Source organism: Podarcis tiliguerta (assembly GCF_965153285.1).
Source record: "Podarcis tiliguerta genome assembly, chromosome: 2".
Classification (NCBI taxonomy): Eukaryota; Metazoa; Chordata; class Lepidosauria; order Squamata; family Lacertidae; genus Podarcis; species Podarcis tiliguerta.
The window spans coordinates 87,337,534-87,365,247 of record NC_139535.1 but is presented as its reverse complement, the minus strand read 5'-3'; the positions used below and the strand labels follow the sequence as shown (position 1 = coordinate 87,365,247).

Here is a 27,714-nt window from a genome sequence, read left to right as displayed (position 1 = left end):
CTCATCCTAAAGACATCTGGAGAGCAAGGAATACATACATTTGCTACATAGAAAGGTAAAAGACTTCCCGCAGCAAATATCAGTATACTGGGTGTTTTCACTACTTTCTGTATATTTTAAGACATTTCAATTTTAAGAATTCTATGTTTAAAAAAATAAGATCCCCCAAAATCATTAGTCTAATCATCCTTCCTGTTGCCCAAATGAATTACACATATTATAACAAATGCAGCCATAACAAACTTTGTTTGCAGTTTGCATAGAAGTCACATGTATCACATAACATCCTGGGAACCATTTAGGTAATGACTTAATCACTTGTCCTTTTATTGGAGCTCATAGAATCATAGAGTTGGAAGAGACCACTAGGTCCGTTCTTAACCTGAAACTGTTCTTAACCTGAAGCACCACTTTAGCTAATGGGGCCTCCTGCTGCCCGATTTCTGTTCTCATCCTGAAGCAAAGTTCTTAACCCGAGGTACTATTTCTGGGTTAGCGGAGTCTGTAACCTAAAGCGTCTATAACCCAAGGTATCATTGTAGTCTTCTGTTGACTACATTTTTCCTCGCCTTTTGCAATTAAGCTCAAAAACTAAATCCAATTGACTCTTTCAAAGAGAGTGCAACCAAGGAAATGGTTAACTTTGTGCATTTATTCACCTTCTGTTGGAACCAAATTTCAGGCCTAATTGCTGAGTGTAAGAGGTGATGTAGTCAATAGACGGTTTATTCCAAGCCTAGCAGCAGCCTCACAAACACAATTTCATCAGGTTGGTCACAGCTGGGGCAGGGACGATTTATATTTTCATCCCCAGTGGTGACCCCCCCCAAATGCCCCTACACTGCAATTAGCCTTCAAAAAATTCAAGACCTAATATTAAGGAAGGGGAGGGAGTCACTGTGGGGGCCATGAAGGTCCTGGCAGGAACACATGCACCCACAAGCGCTATGTTGGTAGTTCTAAGGGTTAGGCTGAGGAGGACCAAAGCCAGATATGATGACAGGGAGACTTGGGGCTACCTCCCTTCATTCTCACAACCACCCTGTGAAGAAGAAGAAGAAGAAGAAGAAGAAGAAGAAGAAGAAGAAGAAGAAGAAGAAGAAGAAGAGTTTGGATTTGATATCCCGCCTTTCACTCCCTTTCAGGAGTCTCAAAGCGGCTAACATTCTCCTTTCCCTTCCTCCCCCACAACAAACACTCTGTGAGGTGAGTGGGGCTGAGAGACTGTGACTGGCCCAAGGTCACCCAGCAGCTGCATGTGGAGGAGCGGAGACGCGAACCCGGTTACCCAGATTACGTGACTACCGCTCTTAACCACTACACCACACTGAAGCATAGCTGCCAATGTTTCCCATTTTTTAAGGGAAATTCCCTTATTCCGAATAGGATTCCTCGCAAGAAAAGATAAAAGTTGACAGCTATGCTGTGAAGTGAGCTTGTCAGAGCATGAACAATTTACTCAAAGTCACCCAGTGAGCTTCATAAATGAACTGGGAGTTGAACTCCGATCTTGCTGGCCTGAGTCAAAATTCTAACTACTACAATAAATTCTGGCATTACTAAACTTGGAATACTTAGTTCTCACCTGTGGCTCCTGTAAGCTGTCAGCATGTGACAGTGGCCACACCCGGGGAATGGCTTCGACTGGCCAGCTAAACCAGGTGAGGGTAGCCGATGTGTCTCAAACCTTCAGTGAGTTTGGGAATTCCCCTGCGAGACTCCAGCAGATTGAGCAAACGAAACCAATAGTGGGTTCAATGGTCAAGAAGGCTGTTTCTACATGTGCTGTAGAGGGAAACGAGGGCAAATGGGGGCTCGTCAATTTGGGAAGGCAGCCTATTTGGGAAGGAAGACTCTGATCCTAAACCTTCACTGTCTTGTGGGAAAAGGCTAAGGAGTAAATCCTACATAGTGGAGTCCCCAAGTTGGTTTTATGCCTCCTTCCAGCAACTCCTGCAGCCAAGCTGGTGCCAAATGTATTGATCTGCTTTCCTTTGGACCACATTAGTGAGGTTGAGGGTGGGTCTTGATGTCTGGGCAGCCTAGGACCTCCATACACACTGCCAGGCTTGCACCCCGGGGAGGTCACTTCGGAGCTGCTAACACAGCGGTTTGACTTCACACTCAGAGGTCCACTCCACTGTCTCTTGAGACGGATGGATGCTAACAGCACATAGTAACGTTAGCTAACTAAATCCACACTAGCTAATGAATCTTGGGTGTAAGGACTATCCAGAAAGATAAGATTCCCATCACTGCTCAGAGACAGGCTGCTGGACTTGTTATTCAAGGAGACACTTAAAAATAAAGATTTCAAAAGCACAAGCCCCAAGTTTATATACTGAAATAAAATTAATCACAGACTTTAACCTGCAGAGCGAACTAAGGAAAGTAAATGGCGAGTAACCTCACAATAAATACAACAGTAATGGAGCAGGCTATTCATTCAATTCTACAGACCTACAGCAATTCCAGTAAGCCTTTTGTTTTCCTTCAGTCTCAAACCACTGTGAATGCCAGGTGGTTCCTAAGTAATCCCCCAAGAGAGTAAAATAAATGTCAGAAGCAAGAGGTTTGTTAGATGTGGTTTCTTAGGTGGGTAACATAGAATAATGTTTCAGAGCATTAAAAACCTAAGCTAATGCATCAGAACTCCCAATTCTTCAAACTAATCAGCATTTATTCTTACCCCCTCAACAATATTTAATGTGAGGGCTGTTTATCTTTCTGATATCCTCTATATATTGAGAGATTTGAAATATATATTGACAATTATGACTCAATGTTTGTAGTGAATAAATGCTGATTGCCCTGAGAGAAGTTGAGAGTCCGGGATGCTATTTTCGCTGAAAAGTGCAACTCAAAGGGGGGAAATAATACCAGCTTTTGTTTTGCTACAGCAGCATTTATTTTATTTTGTTGTACACCACCCTTCAACCCAAGGGTCACAGGGCGGTGAGCAATAAAATACAGGAAAACACGTGAGACTTCCCCAAGTCATTTGCTGAGCTGCAAGGGTGTCACGAAGGACTCAGGATTATTCTAACTGCCACAAACCTAAACAATCAGCACACAGGGTTCAGGGACAAGAAAGGGTTCAATGTTCTTGGTGTAAAAGGAATGAATTAAGAAACACTCATGAACGCAGGTGGCGCTGTGGTCTAAACCACTGAGCCTAGGGATTGCCGATCAGAAGGTCGGCGGTTCAAATCCCCGCAATGGGGTAAGCTCCCGTTGCTCAGTCCCAGCTCCTGCCAACCTAGCAGTTCGAAAGCACGTCAAAGTGCAAGTAGATAAATAGGTACCGCTCTGGCAGAAGGTAAACGGTGCTTCTGTGTGCTGCTCTGGTTCGCCAGAAGCTGCTTAGTCATGCTGGCCACATGACCTGGAAAAACTGTCTGCAGACAAACGTCGGCTCCCTCAGCCAGTAAAGCGAGATGAGCGCTGCAACCCCAGAGTCGTTCGCGACTGGACTTAACGGTCAGGGGTCCTTTACCTTTTACATGAACATGGACATGTTTCTAGAAACAGAGAACACATCCACAGGTCTCTATGCACCTCTCCACTGGCCTACATATTTGAACTGTTAGTAATCAAACTCATCACCTACCTCTCCAACTATGAGGCTTCCCCAAACCACCATTTTCATGCATTTTCTGCATGATATGCTTATACAATTTTGTTAGAACATAAGTTAGACCAAAGCTAGGGGCAGGGGCAGGTGGAAGGGTGACAGCATTTTATACAGTTTCATCCAAAGCCCATGAAATTGTATAGTTTGAGTCTTTTAGATTTATTAGAATATATTTTAATACTTAAGAAGATGGTCTGTATAACCTAAGGCTTTAACCTCCTGGTTAAAGAAATCTTAGTCAATAGAGTATGAGTTTTAATCAATTCACTTTGTATGTATGTACATAAATCCCACAGAATTACTCTCCGGAAAGTGGTGCATGAACGAATCACAGCAAGTAGATGGAGACGGTCTGTGTGTGTGTGTGTGAAATAAATAGTTTCAACATCATTTCTTTAAAAAAACTAGTACAGTGGTACCTCGGGTTACATACGCTTCAGGGTACAGACTCCGCTAACCCAGAAATAGTACCTCGGGTTAAGAACTTTGCTTCAGGATGAGAACAGAAATCGTGCTCCGCCGGCGCGGCAGCAGCAGGAGGCCCCATTAATGAAAGTTGTGCTTCAGGTTAAGAACAGTTTCAGGATAAGAACGGACCTCCGGAATGAATTAAGTACGTAACCAGAGGTACCCCTGAATTTTAAAAATTGAAGTGCGTGCAATATTAAACATGAAACAGAACGAAAAGAATACAAGTGGTGGAATTCAACATCAAGCCGTGCATTGTGGCTTGCCAGATGGAATGATTCCCTCTTTCCCTCCTTGGGCACTGCTCTAAGGGCTCTTTTGACACACACACCCCAGCCAATTTCAAAGGGACACAAAGCAAGAGAAGGGGGGAAACCCTTAGAGGGCTCCTTAGGTGAATCCTGCCCAAGGCTTGCAGGCTTTAGTATTGTGCACCTTTTACAGCAAGGGTGACTAACTTCATCATTGGCCAATCTGGGGGGGGGGGGCACATGCCAACAGGGATGCAACCAAAATGAGTCTCACACAAAATACAAACCTTCCTCCTCAGCTGGTATGTCCAGATTATCTGGGAAGGGGGCACTGACTTGATGAATGGGATGGTGGCAATTTGTATCTCCATCAGCCAGCTGGGTTCTGTGGATGCGAAATACCCCCTTCCCAGCTCATCATATCAGTCACCTGATGAATGTAAGTCACCGGACCCAGCTCATCACATATTGAACCTGATATCTGGAGGGGGCAATTTCCATTACCATCAGAGCGCTGAGCTGGGAAGAGAATACTGCATCTCCTTTGTTTTTTGTTTTCTTTTTGCTTCCTCCAGCACCAAAATCAGTTGGGCCTTGAGTGCCAGATCAGGCCCCCAGGTTGGGAGTTAGCCACTTCTGTTTTGCAGTATCATTCTTTAAGCAACAGTACATCTAGCACTAGGTAAATACCACGTCAAGAGGAGGATACATCTCCAAAGCAAACTCTGGACAATTGGCATTTGTACATTACCATGAGCAGGATTTACTTGAAAAATAAATAAAAGGGGCCCAAAATATTTCGAAATTAAACAGGAACACTGTTTTTATTTATCATACTCGTCAACTGAACACATGTTGCAACTCTAGTATAACGGAGAAACCAACCTACAAGGCAAGTTAGATGGCAACTAACCAATTTATGACCTATTCTTACACGCACTTACACATGGGTAGGCAAACTAATGCCCGGGGGCCGGATCAGGCCCAATTGCCTTCTAAATCCGGCCCACAGATTGTCTGGGAATCAGCGTGTTTTTACATGAGTAGAATGTGTGCTTTTATTTAAAATGCATCTCTGGGTTATTTGTGGGGCATAGGAATTCGTTCATCTTTTTTTTGGAAAATATAGTCCGGCCCTCCACAAGGTCTGAGGGACAGTGGACTGGCCCCCTACTGAAAAAGTTTGCCGACCCCTGCACTTACACAACTATAGCTTAAAATAAGCCTACACTATGCGAAGCAAACCAAAGAAAAAACTCAGAACAGATTTTTCAGTAATCTCATTTATGAGTCAGCAGGCAAGGCTAAGAAATCAATGGAACAAACCATAGGGGGAGAAGGAATGTGCATGCAACTTCTGGTGGTAGATAGAAATTAACACCAATAACCCAGTAAGTCCTACAAACTGACATAAAATCAATAAAGTTTTCATTTTAAGAAAATTTGAAAAAAGAAATGGCTAAAGATATATTATTAATTCCAACTTACTGCAGTAACTGTGTCTAATTCTCCAAAATGCTGAGGATTTGCAAGTTTTACACAAAGCCACCACTAAGAGCCTATAAAGTATCTTTATTTTGGCAAGATACCTAACTGTTAATATGCAGAAACAAGTACCGTATTGGCCCAAATATAGGCCACTCCCCCCCCCCAATTCCAACCTTGAAAAGTTAAAATGCAGCTTATATTCGCGACCTTACGATATCACTGCTAAAACAGCTGCCCTAGGTATGCCACCCTGCCTTCCAAGGCTGGAATGGAGAGTGCGCCCCAGTCCAGGATACCATCATGAGGGCCATCAGGGGTACAGGACAACAGCGCCTGTTCCAACCAGGGCTCCCAAGCCTCCCCCAAACCACCGGAAAGAAGGCGGGAAGGGGGAGGCTGCCAGCAAAGCGGCACAGCTCCCCCCACCCCAGGAAGCAGCCAAGGAGCACGGGGGAATAGTACCCATAGGATTTTCTTCTACAGTTGCCATTTACGGGTGTGCGTGTCTGTGGAATTTAAAGGGAGCGGCTTATATTCGGGTATTGTCTCCCGCCACCCCAAATTTTAAAGGTGTGGCTTATTTGCGGGTACGGCTTACATTTGGACTAATACAGCACCACCTCTTTTCTGTTTCTACTAATGCAGCTGCTATTTTACAATATCTGTATTCCTCACCCTAACAGACTTGAGGCAAATGAAAATGAAAGAATTGGGTTGGGCTCTTTGCATTATTTTAAGTGTTGCGATTGGATTAATGAGAGATAATTTTACAAAATTGCTCAGGAGCACTTCGCAATAAAGCAATGAACCACAACCTATGTATTATGTCCATTATTTCAGACATGGCTTCCTAAACTGCGCCACCTAATTCCCAGAGGGGGAGGAAGAGGAGAAAAAGGTGTAATGGGAAATGATTGTTTATATAGTTACCTGGCTTGCATGGGGAAGTACAAACCTGGTTGAAAGTATACACACACAGATCTGGAAACATTTCCTGTGACACCTATTTATTGTGACAAAGACAGGAAACTCCAAAAATTACTGGCTAGTTGGTATACATTGTGAGATATGCTGGTGAGTTTTGATCCACTCCACCTACTTAGAGAGAAGTAAAAAATTCATGGTGGGTCTGAATCTGAGAAAGGGATTGGTCAAAGTTTTTAAGCCTCTTATCTATGGAAAAAACAGGATGTTCACTCATGCAATTGTAATCCTATGGATTTTAAGCTAGTTGAAACCTAAAATAAAATGTAAATTAAATTCACTCATTTGACACTCAAAGAATATACATTTTTGCATAAATACTGAGTAGTGCTTATTTATTTATTAAATTATATCCCACCCATCCTCTAAAAAACTCAAGGTGAAATTTATGGTTCTCATCCTCCCCTATTTTGTTCTAATCTATTGAAACAGGACAGTCACCATAACTTAGCTCAGGCCAAGAACACTCAGTGAAGTTCTTGGCTTTGTGGCGATTTGAACCAGAATCTCCCCAATCAGCATCAGCATCTCAACCATTTTATTATTTATACCCCGCCCATCTGACTGTGTTTCCCCAGCCACTCTGGGTGGATTCCAACATATATAAAAACAAAATAAAACATTTAACAATTTGCCTATCACCACACCTTACTTATGGGCTTTATAGGCTGCCAAGGCTTCTGGAATTCCATGTAAAGTTGAATTTCTAGTACCGTATCGTGTTGGGTGTGTGGGTCTGAATATATGGGAGCTATATATAAATTTAGAAAGGCTCTGTAATGAAGTCTACAGCTACTATTTTGCAAATTCCATAATTTCAAAGTTCTGTCTCACTGTGGAAATAAGGAAAACTAGATAGAATGCAAAATTCTGACGAAGAACCTAGAAATCACAAAGAAAAAGCTTCCAAGCTTATTTCTGCAAAGGAGAAAGCTTATACTGTATTTGAGATATGTGTCCATTTATGTAGCAACAGAAGCCTTTCACTTTTAGGTTGTAGCTTTGAAGGTCTCCCCCGCCCCCAAGTGACGTTATCTGCTCTGCTCTGTATGAACTTAATGGACTGTGTTGCAGGGTTGGGGGTGGGGAGACTAAAAGTGACTTAAAACGTGCCGATTTTAAAATTAATACACCACTTCCTTTGAGAGGCGCACACAATTTCCATATCAAAGACACTGCTACTCAGAATTTCGTATAGTACTTCCACCCATCATAGCATGCAGTTCTTCTGTTACTACATCACAAGCTTTTCGATCCATGCAACATTCATTTATAAGTTCTCTTGGTATGACTTTAGTGTCCACCCCTTCCTGCTAATCTCGTGCCTCATATGTATCACCACTCAATGAAATTTGAGAAGTAGTTAGAGTTCACTAGACGTAAGGCCCTTGTCAACATTCCAAATAACATGTAGTTACTAGCTTACAGATGCACTTGTGAGGGAAAATGTAGAGTCATGAACTCACTCAGGTTTGCACCCCATGGGCATACACAGGAGCCTTTTTATTTAGGCCTCAACTTTGCGCTCATTATGTAAGTTACACAGCACAAACACTTACCCATTTCCTATGTAAACAGGGGGTTGGGGAGGTTGCAGGGGTTTTTGCCCCAATGAATTCCTAGCCTTCAACATCTCACACTTGCAACATTCCCTTTGCTTATGCCACAAAGCAATGTCTAGTACAGTGTAGCAAAAAACTGAAAACCATACTAGTATAAAATATTTGTTTAGAGTTTAACAACAGATTGTGGAGAACAATATTAACACCCTCATTATGTTTTAGCAAGGAGCATTAGAGAAACCTAAATTAATCTAAATGATTGCTAATGAAATGCATGTTAAGTCATAATTATTCCCGGTAGCTTTCTGTACACCCTAAACAAGCTCCATCCCCACATATATTTGAAATCCCTGTATCATCTGCTTTAAAAAAATCAAACTGAATTTTATGCAGTTCCCCAGAACAAGAAACCCTCAGCAGATATCACTGCAGGAAGTCAGAGAGGCCACAATTAAGCTCAGGAACGAAGATTTCCAACAGATCACCTGAATTCCCACCCAATACAGAATTGCAGGTAGATGCCCAGATTAGGAGCATGCAGAACTGAGATCCTATCTCTTGGGGAATATATTCAGTATTGTGGAATATAAACCCAATATTTTCAGGAGCTATGAGCAAAGAGAGAAGAATGTGGTTGTCGCTTTCCTTTGTGGTGCAGAGAGCATAATGGGTGGGAGAGAGGAGGCCTAACGAATAGAAAACCCGTTTGGTCCAGAAGCTGCTGCGCATCCTTAACTGGTGCAAGGTGGGCCTCTGCAAGGCGTGATTGAGACACGAGGCCAGGAGCTGCCTTTCCGCAACCCCCGAGTCAGAGGCCATGCCCAACTTTCCGGGGTGGGGGGCACCCCAGATACAACACCCACATGGCCTGGAGCCTCATACCCCACGGAGGCCCTGCCATTCCTCCTAAGGAGTCCTGCCTAAGGAGCCCCCCTCCCCAGCTACTATCCCCCTCCCTCCCTCGCCGCCCTGTATGCAGATGAGATGCAAACGAGATGCAAACGAGGCCCAGGGCGGCGGCGGCTGCCGCTGCTTCTCCTCGGTTACCTTGGTCTCCTTGACGTGCTGCTTAATGCCCTCCGGGTACCACTGGACGCGCACGTAGCCGCGGCGGAGGGGGCTTCCTCGGCTCTCCTCCCCGCCGCAGGGGCCCCCGGACTCGGAGCCCCCCGAGCTGCCCGCTCCGCCTCCCCCGGGGCCGCCGCCGCCACTGCTCCCTCCGCCGCCGCCGCCGCCTCCTCCTGCTCCGGGGCCTCGCCCCCCGTCGTCGTCCTCGGAGTCGGAGTCCTCGCCGTGCATGACGCGGACGAGGCCGAAGCGCACCGAGCCCCGGTAGCGGCCGGACACCAGGTCGTGGGTGAAGAGCAGCCGCTGGGACCCGGCGGCGGGGAGGGCGGCCGTGGCCGGGGCTGCCGGCGGGGCAGCGGGAGCAGGCGGCTCCGCCATGGTGGTGGCTTGGCCGGCTGAGGCGGGGAGAAGGAAGGGAGGGGGAGAAGGAGGGAAGGAGGAGGAGGAGGAGAAGGAGAAGAAGAAACGAGGAGGAGGAGGGAAGAGGAGGAGGAGGAGGAGGAAGAGGAAGGGATGGCGGCTGCGGCGGCGGCGGCAGCAGCAGCAGCAACGGCGGCCGCTTGGCCCACACAGCGCAGTCACCGTTCGGCGGGGGCGGGGCTACAACGGCCAGGCCCCGCCCCGCCCGCCAAATAGAGGCCGGAGAGGGGCGGGGCCGAGGCAGAGCGCGGAGTGCGCCGGTGGGAGGGGCACGTGCGTGAGGGAGCGAGGAGGAGAAAAACGGTGGGGGAGGGGGAGAGGGAGGGGAATAATCAGGGCAAGGGGATGGGGAGGGCTTGGAGGAGGGCAAGGCCGGTGGGGTATAGGGACATAAGGAGGAAAGCGGGGGTGAAAGGTGAGGTGGGTGGGGGAGCTGAGAGAGGGAGGGAGGGAATGTGGGCGGGGGGGGGGAGCCAGGACACTGTCTACCCCTCCACAAAGAAAGGGGCCTGAGTTGAAGATGGATGGAGGGTCAACAGATAAAACAGAAATAGTGGGGGGGTTGGGGGAGAGCATAGGAATCAACTCCTGGGGCGGAGGTCCCTTTGCGCCCCCTTATAAAATATTTGGGAGGGCAGCCTCCCACCCCCCAGTTAATGGACATTGCCATTCAAATAGGGTGCGTGTGCCACGTCATGTGATTGATTATGCGCGGGGGCCCCCCCACCCCATATATTTTATTCACGTTGGCACCCCTGGGAGAGTGAAGAAGACACCAAGGTGGGGAGGGAAGCCCAGCCGGACTGAGCTGCTCAGATTTAGGGATGATCCGACTTGCCACCTTTTGGTTTTTGTGTGCACTCTGCTCTTTTTCTTTTGCGCCTCCTGTCATCGTCGGGTAGACTCAGGATGGCAAAAGTGAGGAGGCAGGAGGACCAGCGGGAACAAAGGGCGGTGGGGAAGGAGACCAGGAGAAGAAGATGGGGAAGAAAAAGAGGCTGGTGAAAAGAGAGAGAAGGCCATAAAGAGGCAGGATGAGAGATTGTAGTCCACAAAGGTAGGGGGAATTGAAGAAGAAGGGGAGAAAAATGGTTGAAGAAAAAAGTGGATCAGAGGCAGCAGGAGAGAGTTAGAGGTAAGGAAGGGAGGAACTTGTTTCTTTACTTAATAGGTACCATCTAGTGAACTCTTAATGACAGCGTTGTTTCTGCACTAGGGAAGGTCTTAAAGATCCTAGCAACAACCTGATCATGGGAACATCTTGTACCCACATAACCTTTCCGGCCACAGATCACTGCCAGTTTAGATGAAAACAAGTCAAGGGAGTCCATTGATGGCATGGAAGCTTAGAGGTAGGGATGTCAACAAGGGAGTTGCTGGAGTTAACACCTCTCACCAGCAGGAAACTAGCGCTAGTCCTCATGAGGGAGGTTGAGGATAAAAGCCAGATAATTGAACTGGTTGGAGCATAGTGGCAAATCTGGCCAGTGCAACTCTGTTGTTTGCAGAAACAGAGCTAATGGGGATTACTCACACTAATAAATGGGTGACTTGCAGTCGTTGGAGTGTTTTATCATTTATGTCTTCCTTTTAAAAAGCAAAGTCCACTTAGTATATGAATGGCAGTAACAGCCATGCTTAAAATTAGTAAACTTTCAGCCCAGCAGCAAGATTGCAGTATAGACAGGGGGAGGGGGTACAAGACAATTTTAAAGACTCTTGGCAATCTGCTTCTGAAGTTAGGAAGACAACCCATGTTTCCTACAGTATGGTACACAGGCGGTTTCTAGAGGAGTTTTTTGTTGCTAGGATACACACAGCTCAGGAAATTCCTAGGCTCTCAGCTTCGTGGTGTACATTCTGTGTTTATAGTAGCATTCTATAATGTCCCATAATCTCATAAGATTGTACTCATGTTGAAAATCTTATACTCATGTTGAGGGAATTTTGATGTACTTGTGCGAATTGTAATTACCCTGGACTGGATGAAGGGACTTGAGTTCCTTATCCAGAAGAATACTTTACCTCTCCATCTTTATTCATAATGTATAGGTTCTCCTTTTGCCAACACTTACTAAATGGGGTGGGGGCATGCAGGCACACATGAAATTTCTCATTCCTGTTTCTTCCTCCTGAAATCTCCTGCATACTATTCTTATCCAATTAACTTGCCAAGTACTTGATTTCAATTTCCCCACTGCTTGGATCACAGCCACAATGAGGGAGAGGCCACTATTGTCCAAGTTATTGGGCTTTTCTTTTTAAAGAGTACAAACAGCAGGATAATATTGAGGCTTAGTTGATGTGTTAAGTTGATGTGGGTCTATATCACTGTTCTTCAACCTTTGGTCACCAGATGTTGTTGGATTACAACTTCCCTCATTCCCACCTTAGCCAGTTGCCAGGAATGATGGTCATTGTGGTTCAACACCTGGGGACACATTGAAGAACAATGTCCTATCATTGGTGTGACTCAGCATAAGACATATTTATCCCTTATTTGTTACTCATATGAAGCTTTCCTGGGCAAGATCAATCTCACATTTTCATTGCACCCAGATCCTGCAATCTCATGGTGCCTAGGAGAGAATTACTGTAAATCGAGTTCAAACTGATAAATAACTCTCAAAACGTTTGAATCATGATTGTACAGTTTTATGAGCATTTTTTCCTCCTTTGAGACACTTCAGCCAAACAATCAGGAGGCGAAACAAGAGGCTGGACAAAATTACTCTAAAACGTTAAGCAAATATGTTACTAGCCAAAGCAGATTTGGAGTTCCTGAACCTCAGGTGCACCAAACTTGACCTGCCTGCCTACATTTCTCCTTATCTTATGAAAGACTCTTGCTCCATCTTGTGGTCATTTTATTATCCAACTGGAAGCACTTCATAAGGACTTCCACACCAGTGAGTGAGGGGAAATGATTCGTGATGTTTACAGAGGGGAAAAAGTGACCAGGATACTTATCTATATTCCCTTGGAGTAAACCTGGGAAATGCTCAGTCACTTACATTTTTGGTGGCATCCAAGAAATAGAACTCTACTGGACAAAGCTGCTGCCTCATGTTCCCATGTTGCATTCCTCTATGCTGTTCAGACTCTAGAGGTGTCCTCAGGCCTATGATCCCGGAGTTACTCTTTTTAAAAATGCCCTTCAAATGCTTGGAAACAGGTTTTTTCTGGAAGCAAGTGACAAAGAAATGAGCACTAAACTTGCACTATATTCCGCTGCAGTTCCAGAAGCAGCTTTAATGTAGTGTGAAAGTTCAAATATAGTGCAGAATGTAACCATTAGGGAAGTCTCGAAAATGGAATAAACTGCGATGTGAATGCAGCCTGCTTCTCTCTTCCAGATGGACACTTGTGTGGCACTCATAGGTTTCTGAGGTTTTGTGGTGAGGGAACAAACTCAGGCTTTGAGTGGGGGGATTAGACCCACTATGAGAAGATGGAATCTGACCCAGGGGAACTCAGGATAGCTCAGTTGGTAGAGCATGAGACTCTTAATATCAGGGTCATGGGTTCAAGCCCCACTTGGGGCAAACTATTCCTGCATTGTAGGAGTTTGGATTATATGACCCTTGTAGTCCCTTTTAGCTCTACAATTCTATGATTCTATGTCTTAGCATGTCTTGTTTGTGGGTTGATGTTGTTGTTCTTGTCTGGGGTGTGGGGATGAGGGTGGTCAGACTGCATTAAGGCATTTTGTAGTTATTCCTGTGCTAGGTGAGCAGCAAAGTGTATAGTTTGGGAGTCGGGTATGTTGTTGCCATGATCAGTAGTGTACACAGGAGCAGGGCTGTTGCAGTAGCAAGAAGCTGACAGGCCAGGCAACAGGAAGTAGGGTTAGACAGCATCCGTTTTTCCTATTCCTACTATTCTCTCCTAACTGGAATTTTTCTGGTTGTTGTGTCTACAGTCCCCTTGCTTAATGTAGTGCTGTTGACTGCCCAGTTAGCAAACAGGAAAACATACTCAGTACATGACTTTATGGCAGCTGTGGTGACTGGTACTTGAGATGCTGACATCAGGAAGCAGGTTTCTCTTATCATCATCCTTTTATTTGCATGGCTCTCATCAAGATCACAGCCATAGCGGCTTACAGCATTTCAAATGAACAGTCATAACAATAAAAAGAAAGACACATAGGGTTGCATTCAATTAAGTTCTACTCAGGGCAGACCAGTTGGAATTAATGGGCTTGAGTCATCTTAAATCATTAATTTGAGTGGGTCTGTTTTGAGCAGATTAATGCAACCTGTAATAAGGACACTTACAAATAATGTGAGTAAGTAACTACATAATAATTAAAAAACAGTACCATCATAAACACAACAAGCAAAACAAATTTAGCAGCTTAAAACAAAGCGGGAGTGAGACTGAAGCCTAACGCAGAAATAAAAATAGTAAAGTATAAGGCCACAATGATCTCCGTTCCACAAAGGTTCTCCACTATTTACTTGCACTATTAGATGGCAGCCACACTCTTCGCTTGTGGCAGCCTCCTCCTTGCTGTCACCAGCTTCTCTTCTCTTAGTTCTTTACTGGAGAGGTCATGATGGCTCCTCCTCCTTCAAGCCACACATACACTTGCAGTTTTGATATTGTTTCGTCTGCTCCTCTTTCAAATACTTTTTTCTCTCTGCATTGCCTTCTAGACAAAATGCTTTGTGAAGCTCCAGGAGAGGTGGGGCAAAGCTTTGTGGAGGTGGAAAAAGATGGCTCAGCAGGCTCTGCAATCCCAGGCACAAACTCTACACACCTGAGTCCCACCAGCTTTTAAAGAATTCTAGAGAATGGGAAGCTCAGTGTGATCCACCCATATCCATATGAATCCAGTGTTCTGTAAACACATGCCACTCTGCTTTTCTGCTTGATGTGTTTTGAAAAGATTAATTTCCTTTCCGTTTCTTAAAATGTCAGTTTGGTGTATTTCATGTTTCCCAGCAGATGGCGCTCTTTGACAATACAGCTTTGACTAGAGTAGATCGTAAGTACACAGTAAATTGTGCTAAACCCAGATATGTTAACATTGCATTTTCACGTTTCTGATATAATGTCCAAACTAACGTTGCAATAAATATAGTGAGCCTCAATCCATGAAGTACAGAGACAGCTGCTTAAAACATCCTGCTGTTTCTTGAAATATGTTGTTGGCATTTTTCTGTCTTGAGACAGTGGAAGATAAAGTCAAACCATTAGAGTGTTACAGCACTTGCTGTGCCTGAAGAGTCCAATACGGGAGAGAGATGTTTTATTGCAGCTGGGGCAGACAAAGGTGTCCGGTTTTGCTGTTTTTGATGCACCATGGCATTTATTCTCTCTGTGCTCCTCCCTGCAGTCATTTATCCTCTGGTTTCTGCTGTAGATACACAGCCTGTCTGTCTCCAGACACTGTGGTCATCTGCACTGTGATTGTTCCTGATTTGTACATTCAAAGGCCTAGATGTCTTTGCATACAGAGTTTATCACACGGGCATGAAATGACCTAGATGATGCCTGCTCTATTGTAAGCCAAAAAAATCAGAAATGGAAGTGTTGCGTTTTTTCCTATTGTTTTGTCATGGCAAGCATTTCTGCTTGCCCAATGGAACAATCCCCACCCCTTGTCTCTGGTTTTGTCCATAGCAGCCAAAAGAGTGTTTTACAATAAACACATTGAACCTCAACAAAGCGTAATGCCATCAGCAAGCACTGGAGCCTGGTTTCCTTTTTTTTTTTTAGTTCCCTATCCATCTTTTCTTATTTATTATTGAATAGTAGCCTCTTTAAAATGTTCTGCAGATGGCTGTGTTTCACTTCTTCCCACCTAATAGCAGAGGAAGAAATGCACAACAACATGAATTTGGGAAAGCAGTGTGACACTTGGCTCCTGCAAACAGTAAATTATCCACACAATTGTGGCTGACACTCCAGAAGCTGCAGTTTTTCTAGTATCTGCAAAAACTTTATCCTATCTGGTTCTTATTTTCTGGAGATGCCCTTTTTGAATTTTGTTAATGTACCCCAGAGGGGATCATGGAAGTTACAGGCCGGCTGCTGGCTAGCTTGGGAATGCTGGCGGAAAGCATTATTAAAGGTAGAATGACGTCCTTTGTTAACCTAATCATACCAATATTTGGGCATTACATTTGGAAAAGAACTCCCCCCCCCCCTTTTAAAAGCAACTCTACAATACAACCATTTGCTGATGTGGCAGCTCTGGAGCATTAAGCTATGGGACGCTGCAGCTCAAGGGCAAATCCAGGAGGGCAATTGCGTTTACAGTAATATCGGCAGAGCTTTATTCACATTCAAGGAAGATGCCACGGTAGAGTTTATTGATCCAGTAAAAGCATGCAATGTGTTTCTGCTTCACCTGTTTTCTGTCAGCACCCATCGCCTGACTATTCACCTGTGGCTTGTACAATGCCCTTTGTATCTAGCAATCAGCTAAAACACTTCATCCCTCAGCAGAAAACCATGCCAAGAAAATAAAGCCTGCGGGGATCCTTTTGTTGCCATGTCACCTCCAAGCCCTTTTGCAAGTGTCTGTCACATGAGGGTTTAGAAATGTCTTAAGAGGACCATCACGTGCTTTCGAAATAACAAATATATAAGCTGCAGTTCCCGAAGTCTCTGCAAAATAAAAGCTGGAAGCGCACCAGGAGTCCCTACAGCCCACAATATCTGCTCTCTTCTTTCTGGCAGCAAATCTGCAAGAACCTCAGTCTTCTCTCCAGAGAGGGCCACACATTGGAATCCTGAAAGAAAACTTAATGCATAGGTAAGATCAGTTATTTCGGTTCTAACATCTGCGATGCTGACTGCCAAAGCTTTTATTTTCTTACTTTATTAAATTTATATACAGCCAAGGATTCAAAAAGGGAATGCACTTATTTTCTATAGCAGCAGAGGTTTTTTTTTTTGAATAGCTGTTACTTTAAATGATTACAAGAGGAAAAATATCACAGAGTAATTGGAGGGCACAGCCCCCTCCACAGTTCTGTGTGTTTTGTTTATTGCTAATCTGGAAACTGTGTCCCCACCCCAATTTTGGTTTGTATGTTTTAGCAAAATCATCACATTCAGCTAGGTAGTAACTAAATACAGGCACTAGTTAAATAGGGCTTACATGCATGCAGCTTTGCATTAAATCATAACCATTTTCTTTTTACTGTTATTTGTTACTGTTAGACACAGTCTTGTTCATGGTTCCGTGCAAATTTTATATACAATATAGACACACATTCTGTCTGGAACATAAGCTGAGTTAGCAGTGTCCAAGGCCGCAGCTTGTAATCCTAAACACTGCAGGTGGAATTCAGAGTTGCTCTCTTCCCAGCGTCCTGTCTGCACAAAGATTTCAGCTTGCCAGTTTGAATGACCTCGCTTTCCTCCGCCTTCTGTGCTGTTTCTGGGGTTCTCTCAAGCCAGTCTGGGGTGGAGGTTGGAGAGTGAGGACCCCATTGTGCAAGCAGAAGTCCTTGTGCAGGGTGCAGGGTGATGGGGCTGGGTTAGGTGAATTCCACCCAGTAGGTGTAGGATTGAGGTTTTAATCTTGCTTTTAACTGATTGATTGTTGGAGTAACAGTTACCTAATACAACTATTACATAATGTCAAAGCAAATTATAGGCAGGGATATTTGATGAAGGTTGCAGTTTAGGCAAATGATTTGTGGCCCTAATAATAATTGAGAAACACATTTTCTGATTCCTTTTCCCCCAAACAAAAATGCTACCAACACTGAAAACCTTCTGCAAGGGGGCACTTTTAATTGAAATCTGTATTTTTGGATCAGCAGCTAATCTGTTATTACATATTTATTAATGCTTTCAAGTCTGGGGAAAAGGAAACATGAAGGAATTCCCAGATCTCAACTTGTGACTTGTAATCAGAAAGCATCCTCACATTTTCCAGTAGAACTATGGTTAATTAGTGACTCCAATGCAGATAGTTGGTGGTTAAATTTACTAGGCATGTCCATTCTGAGAGTGCATATGAGAGCCTATTCTGTGCACATAAATATGGATTGTACATCTCTATGTCTAGAGATACATATAATCTTCTAGGGCATGATTATGAATGAGAGATGTCAATCTCCATGGTGCCACATATGGTGTTGGCTTGAAAGACCATTATAATTAAAGTCAGGGACAGTCTGTTCTTTCTGTTTGTGCCTTGGATAAAGGTCCGTGCTTCTGCTTGAATCACCTCCCCTTGTGTGAAAAGAGCATTTAGGCCCATTGGCTATGTTATTCTGGATTCACAAAGCCTGCCTTTTCTATCATTATATTCTTGTGCTCCATGAATGCTGTATGAAAAGATCAGCATCCAGTAGCACTTTCTGCACTTTTATAGATTGCAGCATCCAGTTAGCCCTGTAGGTTGCCTAAGAATTTCCCAGATCCTGTCCTATGGGGTCTTTCAGTACACAGCTGGGGAGAAATCCTAAGCCTTGCATGGAAGTTACTGCTAAAGTTAAATTCAAATTCAGTCACTCTGCATTTAAAAAACATAAAGCCTCAGAAATATTGTAGTTTGCTGGTGAAAATAAAATCCCTATTACAATTCGGCATCTGATGCTAGACAGAAAGGCTCCAGATTTTTTTCATTTTTTCATTTTTTTTTGGCAAAAGTTCATGTGGGATAAATTATTATTATAGCTTGTGCTGCATGCACATGGGGCTGTATCAAGGACTTCCACCTATGCATCAGGACTTTCTTTCCCTGTGTATTTCCCACCCACCCCACAAAATCTGGAGGATTGGGGGGAACCCAGAAAAGGTTGGGGGGGTCAGCGGTGTGTGCAGGGAGAAAAAGTCCTGTTGCACAGGCAGAAGTGCTTACGTTAATGGGGCAATTTCATTGGATGCAACCCATAGTACGCTGCTGAAATCAGTTGCATGCTGAAGACCCCAAACCTAGCAGCCTTTGCCATCAACAGATACCCTCAGCTGAGTTCACAGCTCAGAAGGTGTACAGGTTATGGAGTGTGCAATAAGTCTATATATTAAGGAAGACTTGAACCAGCCAAACTGGGCAGATTTGACCAAATCTGGAGTTACCCTTATCACTGCTGTCACTTCCTATTGGCTCTTATTTTGCCAACAACCACATACATCCCATCCCTAGAAAGATAGTTGAGAGGGTTGCATAAGACGTCTGTGTCCCGATCACTTGTCACGACTATGCACTAAGCTCCAGGACCTGTCATAATGAATGGGCTAATCTCCTTCACCTGACCTGTCCCTCGGTTCCCTTTCACTCTGCAAAGCACATTGAGAAACGGCACACTGAGATGTCATACATTGAGCACAGGCACGTATATGGCATTCTCATTGTTCCCTAGGTGCTTGGGGGTCATCACCTCTGCAACAAAGCTGCGTCAAAAGCTCCCGCATGGGCACTCACAGGGCCGTAGGAGCACAAACCCTCACAATCCCAGGAAATGGCAGCACTCAAACAGCCCTGCCCACCCTTTTCAGTTCACCCACAGCTGCTAGTGCTGCAATTATTTTGTTTGGCTTTTACTTCAGATCCCATTAGCCACATTGCTAGCCTGCAATTAGATAGGAAAGTGAACACCCGTTAATTATCAGTAATGATGCAGCTATGCTTTTTCTCTTTGCATGGAAACTTGGGAACTACATATTCATATATGTAGACCCTTGGTCCATCTATCTTAGTATTCTCTACCCTGACTGACAGCAGTTCCCCAGGGTTTCAGACATCTTCTTCCTGAAGATGCCAGGGGCATTTGCCATGCAAAACAGATGCCCTGCCACTGAGCTGTAGCCCTGCTCTGCAACAAATTGTGCTAGGCATCTAGCAAAACTTGATGGAGAAAGCCTAACATGACATTTGGAGCCCAGGTTTGGTCTGACATCGTGAACACTTTCAGACCACAGGCCCCGAACCTGGCAGATTTTGCCCAAAATAGACATCATGAATCATGCATGCTCCTTGATGCCTCCAACTCAGTTCACAGCTTGGCAAGCGCTAGGTCTATAATGATTGCCCAAAATAGGCAATGTGAATAAATCGTAAGACGCACCAGCTTGGTTTGGCTGCATGCTTTCCTGTAGATATTATAGCTCATTAGACATCTGCCCAAACCCACACAGGCCATTTGGTGTAAAATGTATGAGAAATATGCTTTGGGGATATAGTTGTTGATTTCAAAGCTTGAAAGAATAAACAAGAGGTATCCTTGTACATAAAAAGTTAAAGTTTAGGAAGGACCCAGGCTTGCTAGATTGAAAAAAAAAAGGTAGAAAGGGGTGAATCTCTTGAATTACAGTGTCTGGACTAAAGGGTGCTCCATGTAGCTTTTGGAGCTGTCATAGTTGACCAGGGATGAGGAACCTGTGACTCTTCGGATGTAGCTGGGACCCCACTTCCATCATTCCTGACCATTGATCAAGCCGGTGAGGGATGATGGGAGCTGGAGACCAACAACAGGTGGAGGGTCACAGGTTCTGCATCCCTGCTGTAAATTAATGGAAAAGGAAAAGACTTCTGTTCTCCAAGGATATTGGGTTGCATCCAATGGTGGTGCTCAGCTGATGGTAAGGCTTTGGTCAGAAATTCCCCCCTCCTTCCTAGATCTGCTCTGGAGACTCCCCCAAACCTCTGGAGCAGATTTAGTGAGTTGAGGGCTGCAAGGGAGAGGAGGAATTGCCCAAAATATGTCCCTCCCCCATTCCTCTGTAAGGGGCATTTAAGACACCAGCCCAAAATGAAGGCAATACTTGGTGTTTATAGAAGCATAGGACATTCACAACAGAACAGGGCAACCAGGCAGAGAGCATCATTTCCCAAACCGATTTGGAACGTTTTGCTGGCTCTCTTTATCATTGGCTGGTGGGTTTAAGAAAGCCGATTTCTCGGTAAAGGGATTGTCTGCAGCAGCCTTTCCACAAGAGCCCCTGATTAACTTGCCCTTTCAAAAGATTAAGGTTCCCACCCTGGCTATCTCTTAAGAGCACTCTGCTGTACCTTTATTTTCCTTTGAAAGAAGAAACCCTCGTTCCCACAATTGCTTTCTTCTTTCAAAGGGAAAAGAACTCTGGTCTCACATCTTTTGATTTGGCTGGTTAATTAACAATCACAGGAAAGCTTTCCAGAAGGCGGAAGATTGGTTTGAAAGCATTAAGAGTCTGATTCTGTGCGGAGACCCAGCATGCTCTTCCTGGCTCTGAGCTCTGTCTTGTGCCCCTGCAATCTGAGGCACCCAGCACCTAGCAGGAAGCGATCTGTATCTGTCAGGATTAGGTCCTAAGAGCGCTTTTGAGTCATCCAATCCAGCTTCTTGGTGACCTCAGAATAACTATTCCTTCACAGCCCACGTCAGTATTAACCCTGACTATCTTGCCACTTAACCTTGCCAGCAAGCCTCCAAGCTATAAAAGCCACTTCTGATTCCGCTCCCCCTGTCATTACTGCTCTAATGCACAGCATCTGGGCATTTGCTGGATTTCTGCTTTTGTGAGTCGGACATTAGCGAGGACCCACCTCTGCGACCTGACGGACCTTCCGTTTCCACAGCACTGGTGGTGATGATGAGGACTAAGGTGCCTGAAGTCTCAGCGGATGTGTGTGCCTATATAAAGAGACGCAAGCGACTTAACTTGATATGCATTTTGCAGGTATTTTCAGCTGCTAGCTGACTGCTCTGGAGGTGGTGGACTGAAATAGCAGCGCGGCTACTCCAAAAGCAGGCAGAGCATTTACGGAAGGCACAGGAATAAACTAGAGAAGATGTCTGTGATCAGCGCCCTGCCGTTTCTCAAGCCCATCCACCTCAAACCTCCGCGGAGCTCCCCTGGGCGCCAACGCAGGCACACTCTGCCCGCCAGCGAGTTCCGGTGCCTCACCCCCGAGGATGCCATCAGCGTCTTCGAAATAGAGAGAGAAGGTAAGGCGCCAATTCCTTTGTCTCCTACGTTTTCTGAACCGCCCTCCACCTCATCCCCCAGATAAATAAAAGGCACTTCTGTACTTTAGAAGCACTGAGTTACTTGGGGTCCTTTATTGAGGGCAGAGTAGGAGAGGAAAGAAAAGGCAGGAGGTGGAAGGGAAAACATCCAAGCAAATAGGTTACACAAGTGGCAGCCAGCTTGCTTAACGTGAGCAATTTAACACCAAGACACAGCAAGAGAGGGGCTGGAATGTCGGCCTTCTTGTGCCTATCAGGCATGCGGCATTATGGGAATCACCCAGATATGGCTTACAGCCCCCAAGTGGTTAGAGTGTTCAGTGTAAGATTGAATGCAGGAAGAAAGTCAAAAATGGACATGTACAGTGTGGGAAGAATCACATTCCTAACCTCTCAGGTGAAAGAGTAATGGAAGCATCAAGATAAACTGGAGCATCAGTAGCACACTAAAGATCAGTCAGAAGCATTAGGGAAGTGGAGGCTGAGTGAATGTGCTCCTTACAGGCCACCTACTCAAATCCTGACAGATGGAAATTAATGTTTTCCACATCTGAATTTCAGTGGTAAGATCTGAACACTGGTGGTTAAATTCAGGTATCTTTATTCGTACTTGGGTGGCTAAACAAATCCCATTATGGACATTTTGAGTTTTGCAGCCAGATTTGAATATTCTGGAACTGAGTTTAAAAACAAACAAACAAACAAAAAACAAAGGAAGACAAAGGAAATAAATGTATTTGAATATGATGGTGCACTAAGTGCTAGGTCAGACTGGCAGCTGCTGAGAGAGAAATACTTGTTAGCATCAAAGGTATCCTAATAAGACAATAGATTTATCCCACTGAGGTATGTCTCAGCTCATCCTGCAATGGGAAGCTGAAGGTAGGCTACTGAAGTTTATAAAATATGCCTGGCCTAGCTTAGAATGGGCTTACCTTTCTCCTCTACCTGATGAAGAATTCTAATAAAAGATGCCACCAATAAATTTCACCACCAGTGGGAAGGGTTAACTATTCTGTATTGCCCACCCCCAGGAATCTCAGCTTTCACTTATTGAACAGAAGCAAACAGAAGTCAAATAGGAATCAAATTACCCTGAAAACTGCAGTCCACTAGATTCAGGAATTCAGTTCCAACCTAGTTCCATTTTTGAACTTTTGTTCTCAGGGCAGGTCTAACATGTCTCCAGCGACCAGGAAACTGCAGCCTGGATCTAGACAGCAGCATGACATTAACCCTTCAACTCCTCTCTCTGTTGTCCTCTACAGCATTCATTTCGGTGTCGGGAGACTGCCCCCTCCACCTGGATGAGATTCGCCACTTTCTGAACTTGTGTCCGGAGCTGTCGCTCGGCTGGTTTGAAGAAGGCCGGCTTGTGGCTTTCATTATTGGCTCTCTCTGGGATCAGGAACGACTCAGCCAGGTAGGAAACGGAAATCCTTTTAAATGCATCACTTTCCCATTACGTCACTGACGGAGAGAGAACATAGACAGACTTGCCACTTAACCTTGCCAGCAAGCCTCCAAGCTTCTTATACTGATGGAGAGTACAATGGTACCTTGGTTCTCAAACTTAATCCATCCTGGAAGTCCGTTCTAAAACCAAAGCGTTCCAAAACCATGGCATTCTTTCTCATAGAAAGTAGTGCAAAATGGATTAATCTGTTCCAGTCTTTTAAAAACAACCCCTAAAACAGCAAATTAACATGAATTTTATTATCTAACAATACCATTTCTGGGTTAGGGCTAGGGTTAATTTTAGAATTGGGTTAGGCGAAGGATTAGAATTAGGGTTAGGGTCAGTGTTGTTTTATTTTTTGTGATTTTGATTCATTTGCGGTTGGTTTGTTTTTTCAGTTTGTTGTGTTGCTGCTTTTTCATGAGTTGCAAGTTTGTTGGCTTTGTGGTTTTCTGGATAGTTTCAGGTTTTTTTTGTCCCCCCCCCCCCGTCTTGTGGATTTTTATCCCCCCCCCCCCCCGATCAAGTTGCTGTCAAAAGCAGAAGCACAGGCTGGGCCTGTTTTTGTACAGTCAGTTGGCAACCCTAAAAGCAATCCAGTGTTTGCTGTAATTTAAAATGCTCAGCTGTAGAACATGAAGCCTCTGCTTCCCAGCTGAGAGATCCCCAGCCCCGCTCCTGCTTGCACGCAAGTAGGAGTTGGATGGGGCTGCTCAGCTGGGGAGGTGCAGGCTCCGTCACACTTTCCATTGAGGGGTTCGCGGCTGTGGGCTCCTTTAAACTTCTCCGCTCAAGGGAGAAGTTTAAAGGAGCCCCCACGTCAACATCGGAGCCCATGTACCACCTGAAGGCAGCCAAACAGAATAGTTGTTGGGGTGGCGAAGGTGGAGGCAGCCCGGCAGCTGCATCAGAGAACCCCTAAACCGCTGCTGAGGCAGCTGTTGGGCTGTCTCTGCATTGCCACCGATGCTCCTTTAAACTTCTTTATTGAGGTGAATGCAGCCACGCACCCCTCAATGGAAAAGTGTGACAGAGCCTACACCTCTCCAGGTGAGTAGCCCCATCCAGCTCCTACTCCCATGCAAGCAGGAGCCGGGGCACTCAGAACGGAAGTGTGGCACTGAAAAAGGAAGTGTAACACTCAAAACAGAACAGTTCGGATTCCAAAAAAAGTTCGTAAACCGGAACATCTGCTTCTGGGTTTGTGGCATTCGAATTCCAAGTTGTTTGTGAACTAAGCTGTTTGAAAACCGAGGTACCACTGTAGTACAGGCTTCCTCAACCTCGGCCCTCCAGATGTTTTGAGACTACAATTCCCATCATCCCTGACAACTGGTCCTGCTAGCTAGGGATCATGGGAGTTGTAGGCCAACAACATCTGGAGGGCCGAGGTTGAGGACGCCTGCTGTAGTACATATGGCTTGGGAACTCTTCTCTTACTTTTCACATGCTTTGGTGAATGGGCTAGTATCATGCTTGCCCCACACTTTAACATCCCTTCACTCAGCTGCTGAAGTTCATTCAGTTTTCACAAGCCAGTCTGCTGCCCCACTGTGGAACAAATGTAATGGCGCTCCAACAAAACAATTTTTCATTACCCAGCAGTGTCTGCTTTAAAAGCCATCGTTGTTGTTATATTTATACCCTGCCTTTTCCCTGATGGGACTCAAGAGGATTTGGGATTTTTGCAGGCATGAGCCAGTATGGTACCTGTACAAACACATAAATGCATTAATAAGAAACCACATTATTCTCCTTGAGAAGACTACTGATCGGGAGTCTTGCCCTGGAGCAGCTCTAAGGCAGATGCTAGATTCAGTGTGAAACGAACATTTTACTTTTTAACATTCTGAATACTGGAGAGGCTGCACAGCTCTCTTTAAATTGGGAGTGGGTGAACCTGTGGCCCTCCTGTAGTTGTTGGACTCCAACTCCCAGCAGCCCCAGCCAGCATTGCCACGGGTTAGAAATGATGAGGCTTGCAGTCAAAAATGCCATAGGTTCCTCACTCCTGCTCTAAATATTAGAGCATTTCAGCTCTTTCTCCCGCCGCATGTATCTCATCACATTAGCCTAAATCAGGTCAAGTACAATGTGATTTGGAACCAGTGGCTTTCCCAATGCATGCCAGTCAAGAAACTATTTGATTCTTCATCATCATCATCATCCTATAGAAGAAAGTTGTCCCTTGTCTACTATAAGTAGTAGAGACAGTCTGCGCTAGGGTGTTAACAGTGGGTGGACCACATCTCTTAACAACCATCTTCTCTCTTTCTCCTCCCTCGGCAGGATGCTCTGACCCTGCACAAGCCTCATGGATCCACAGTCCACATCCATGTTCTGGCAGTCCACCGCACCTTCCGCCAGCAAGGCAAGGGCTCCATCTTGATGTGGCGCTACCTGCAGTACCTGTGCTGCCTGCCGTACGTGCGTCGAGCCACACTGATGTGTGAGGATTTTCTCGTCCCCTTCTACTCCAAGTGTGGCTTCAAGGCATTGGGCCCCTGTGAGATCACGGTGGGCTCTCTGACCTTCATCGAGATGGACCATGCCGTTCGTGGCCATGCCTTCATGCGCAGAAACAGTGGTTGCTGAGGAGGTGCCTCCCATTTCCATCCACATCTGGCTGGTGTTCTTGGAGGCAAAGAAGCCCAGTTTCCCAATGATTCCCACCAATGGGTCAGGGGAGTCCGATGGGTGGGTCACAAAGTTGCCAAGTTCTCTTCTCTGGGATAAGGAACTTCCACATCAGTGGTGAATTAGGCAAGTGAGCCTACACACACATATTAAAGTTACTGAAGGGTCCCTTTTTAAGAAGTTTGAGAACCACTGCAATACGCAGATTGATATGTTAACCCAAGCAACTCCTATCATAGCCATTGCTGCAAAGGCAACACAGATTTTAATGCGTAGTAGCGTTTTAGTAGCCAGTAATAGGTGTCGTAGCATTGTAACCTCACAACTGCCTTTCAAACTGGTAGCTAAAATGCACCCCAGTTGTCTTCTCATTTGTGTCTTAGCTGAATTTGCGCCCTGCAGCAGTGACCATTGTATACATGGGGCAATGAAAGGCAGTAACTGCTCTTTCCTCAATTTAGCTATGAAGATGACAACAGCATGACATGGTGGTGAAGTTGTAGCCGCTAAGCATTATTCCCATCAACTAAGGGAGCAACTAAGTGACTGTTGTTGCCAGTACACTATAGGTCTGCAGGTGAGAATTCGGCAATTTTCAGAGTAACCATTGACTGTCAACCAGGGCCCCAGCTGCCTTTCTGCCTTATGACATTGGTTACCATCACCCATCAAAATGGTTGTAAGAAGACAAATGCTGCATCTATAACTATGAAGCAAGTCACAATATTGGCATATACAAATGCTTTCAGAAATCAAGCTTTCTGTTCTCAAAAGTGTGGTTTCTGTTGTAGCAGACTGCTTGCTATTTTTGGAATTAATAGAGCAATTAGGAAAAACATTACTTGAGAAGTAGAATCATTCAGTTACATCTGCCATTTTGTGGAATTACTGTTTGCCTTTGGAAAGGAGCAGCCGTCGCAGATGAAATTGTTGTCTCTTTGCTTGCAGTGGAGAAACTCCATGTCTTCTTGCACTGGCTGCTCTGTTGTTGTGAAATGCATGGAATCTGTGCTTGTATATTCTGTAAAAATATGTATATAAATGTGGTCTATGTTCTAAAACCAGAGCAGGCTTCTTTCTTAGCCGAGTTCCTGCCCAGATAAGTATTTGCCTGACAGATAAATCCAAGTCCCTGTTGACAAGGGGCAAGTCACATTTGCTTTAGGGTGTTCTCTTTCCCTTTCTGGCTTTGACAAGAGCTACCCACAGCACAGAGGTGCAGAACCTAATCCCTCCTCCTCCTCCCCAGGTGCGACGAAGGTCTACAACTAGCAGGAGCAATGGATTTGTTAAATTTGAGGCTGTGCAGCGAGTACTTAACTCATTGCAGTTAATGTACATGCTTTGAAATGCAGCGACTTACTGCTGAAGCAAAAGCACTCGGCGCATGCCCCAAGAATGAGTATGTCCCTATGCCCCTGGGAGGACTGTGTCGATATTAGCAGGTGCTCATATGTAAGAGCTGATGATCATTCATGGTGGTGGGAGAGGAGGGGATGCTCATGTGTACAATGCTCATCACACCCACAGAGATAAATAGCACATAGTGGGTTGGGTCCAGCTGCTAGCACCCAATATGCTTCCTGACCCTCCTCATCCTTTTGATGTTTGGCGAGTGGGTAGGCGTTTGCCATGTTTCCTGTCCCTTGAAAGGTAAATTGGCTCCTTCAGCATGAACTGGAGGTTTGCACATTGGGACATATCGAGTTTAAGGACAGAGTCCAACATGCATCTTCAGTAATTAATCTAGCCTGCACTGAATGTAAGGAAGGAATGTGCCCCCACCATGAAACAAGGCAAGCCTAGGGAAATAATGTTT

General features: G+C 45.0%; 2 protein-coding genes across 12 annotated transcripts in view; one reads left to right on the top strand and one right to left on the bottom strand.

Moving 5' to 3' along the window:
• Nucleotides 1-9,985, bottom strand: part of UBE2O (ubiquitin conjugating enzyme E2 O) — a 56,333-nt gene extending 46,348 nt beyond the window's left edge. For both annotated transcript variants that reach the window (XM_083429843.1, XM_083429844.1), the window contains exon 1: nt 9,435-9,985. In XM_083429843.1, the coding sequence (XP_083285969.1) occupies nt 9,435-9,833 (399 nt within the window). In that variant the 5' untranslated portion in view covers nt 9,834-9,985. The remainder of the gene's footprint in view (nt 1-9,434) is intronic.
• On the top strand, nt 32-26,956 carry AANAT (aralkylamine N-acetyltransferase). 10 transcript variants are annotated; one of them, XM_083429972.1, is made up of 7 exons: nt 10,085-10,148; nt 11,092-11,227; nt 14,829-14,868; nt 16,569-16,644; nt 21,510-21,778; nt 23,068-23,222; nt 25,548-26,956. In XM_083429972.1, the coding sequence occupies exons 5-7, from the start codon at nt 21,622-21,624 to the stop codon at nt 25,851-25,853; spliced, it is 618 nt and encodes a 205-aa protein (XP_083286098.1). In that variant the 5' UTR covers nt 10,085-10,148; nt 11,092-11,227; nt 14,829-14,868; nt 16,569-16,644; nt 21,510-21,621; the 3' UTR covers nt 25,854-26,956. The 10 variants fall into 10 exon arrangements, with proteins under 10 accessions (XP_083286096.1, XP_083286098.1, XP_083286104.1 ...); XM_083429973.1 differs by lacking the exon at nt 10,085-10,148 and adding an exon at nt 10,160-10,178; XM_083429978.1 differs by lacking the exon at nt 14,829-14,868.
• The last annotated feature ends 758 nt before the right edge of the window (nt 26,957-27,714 follow it).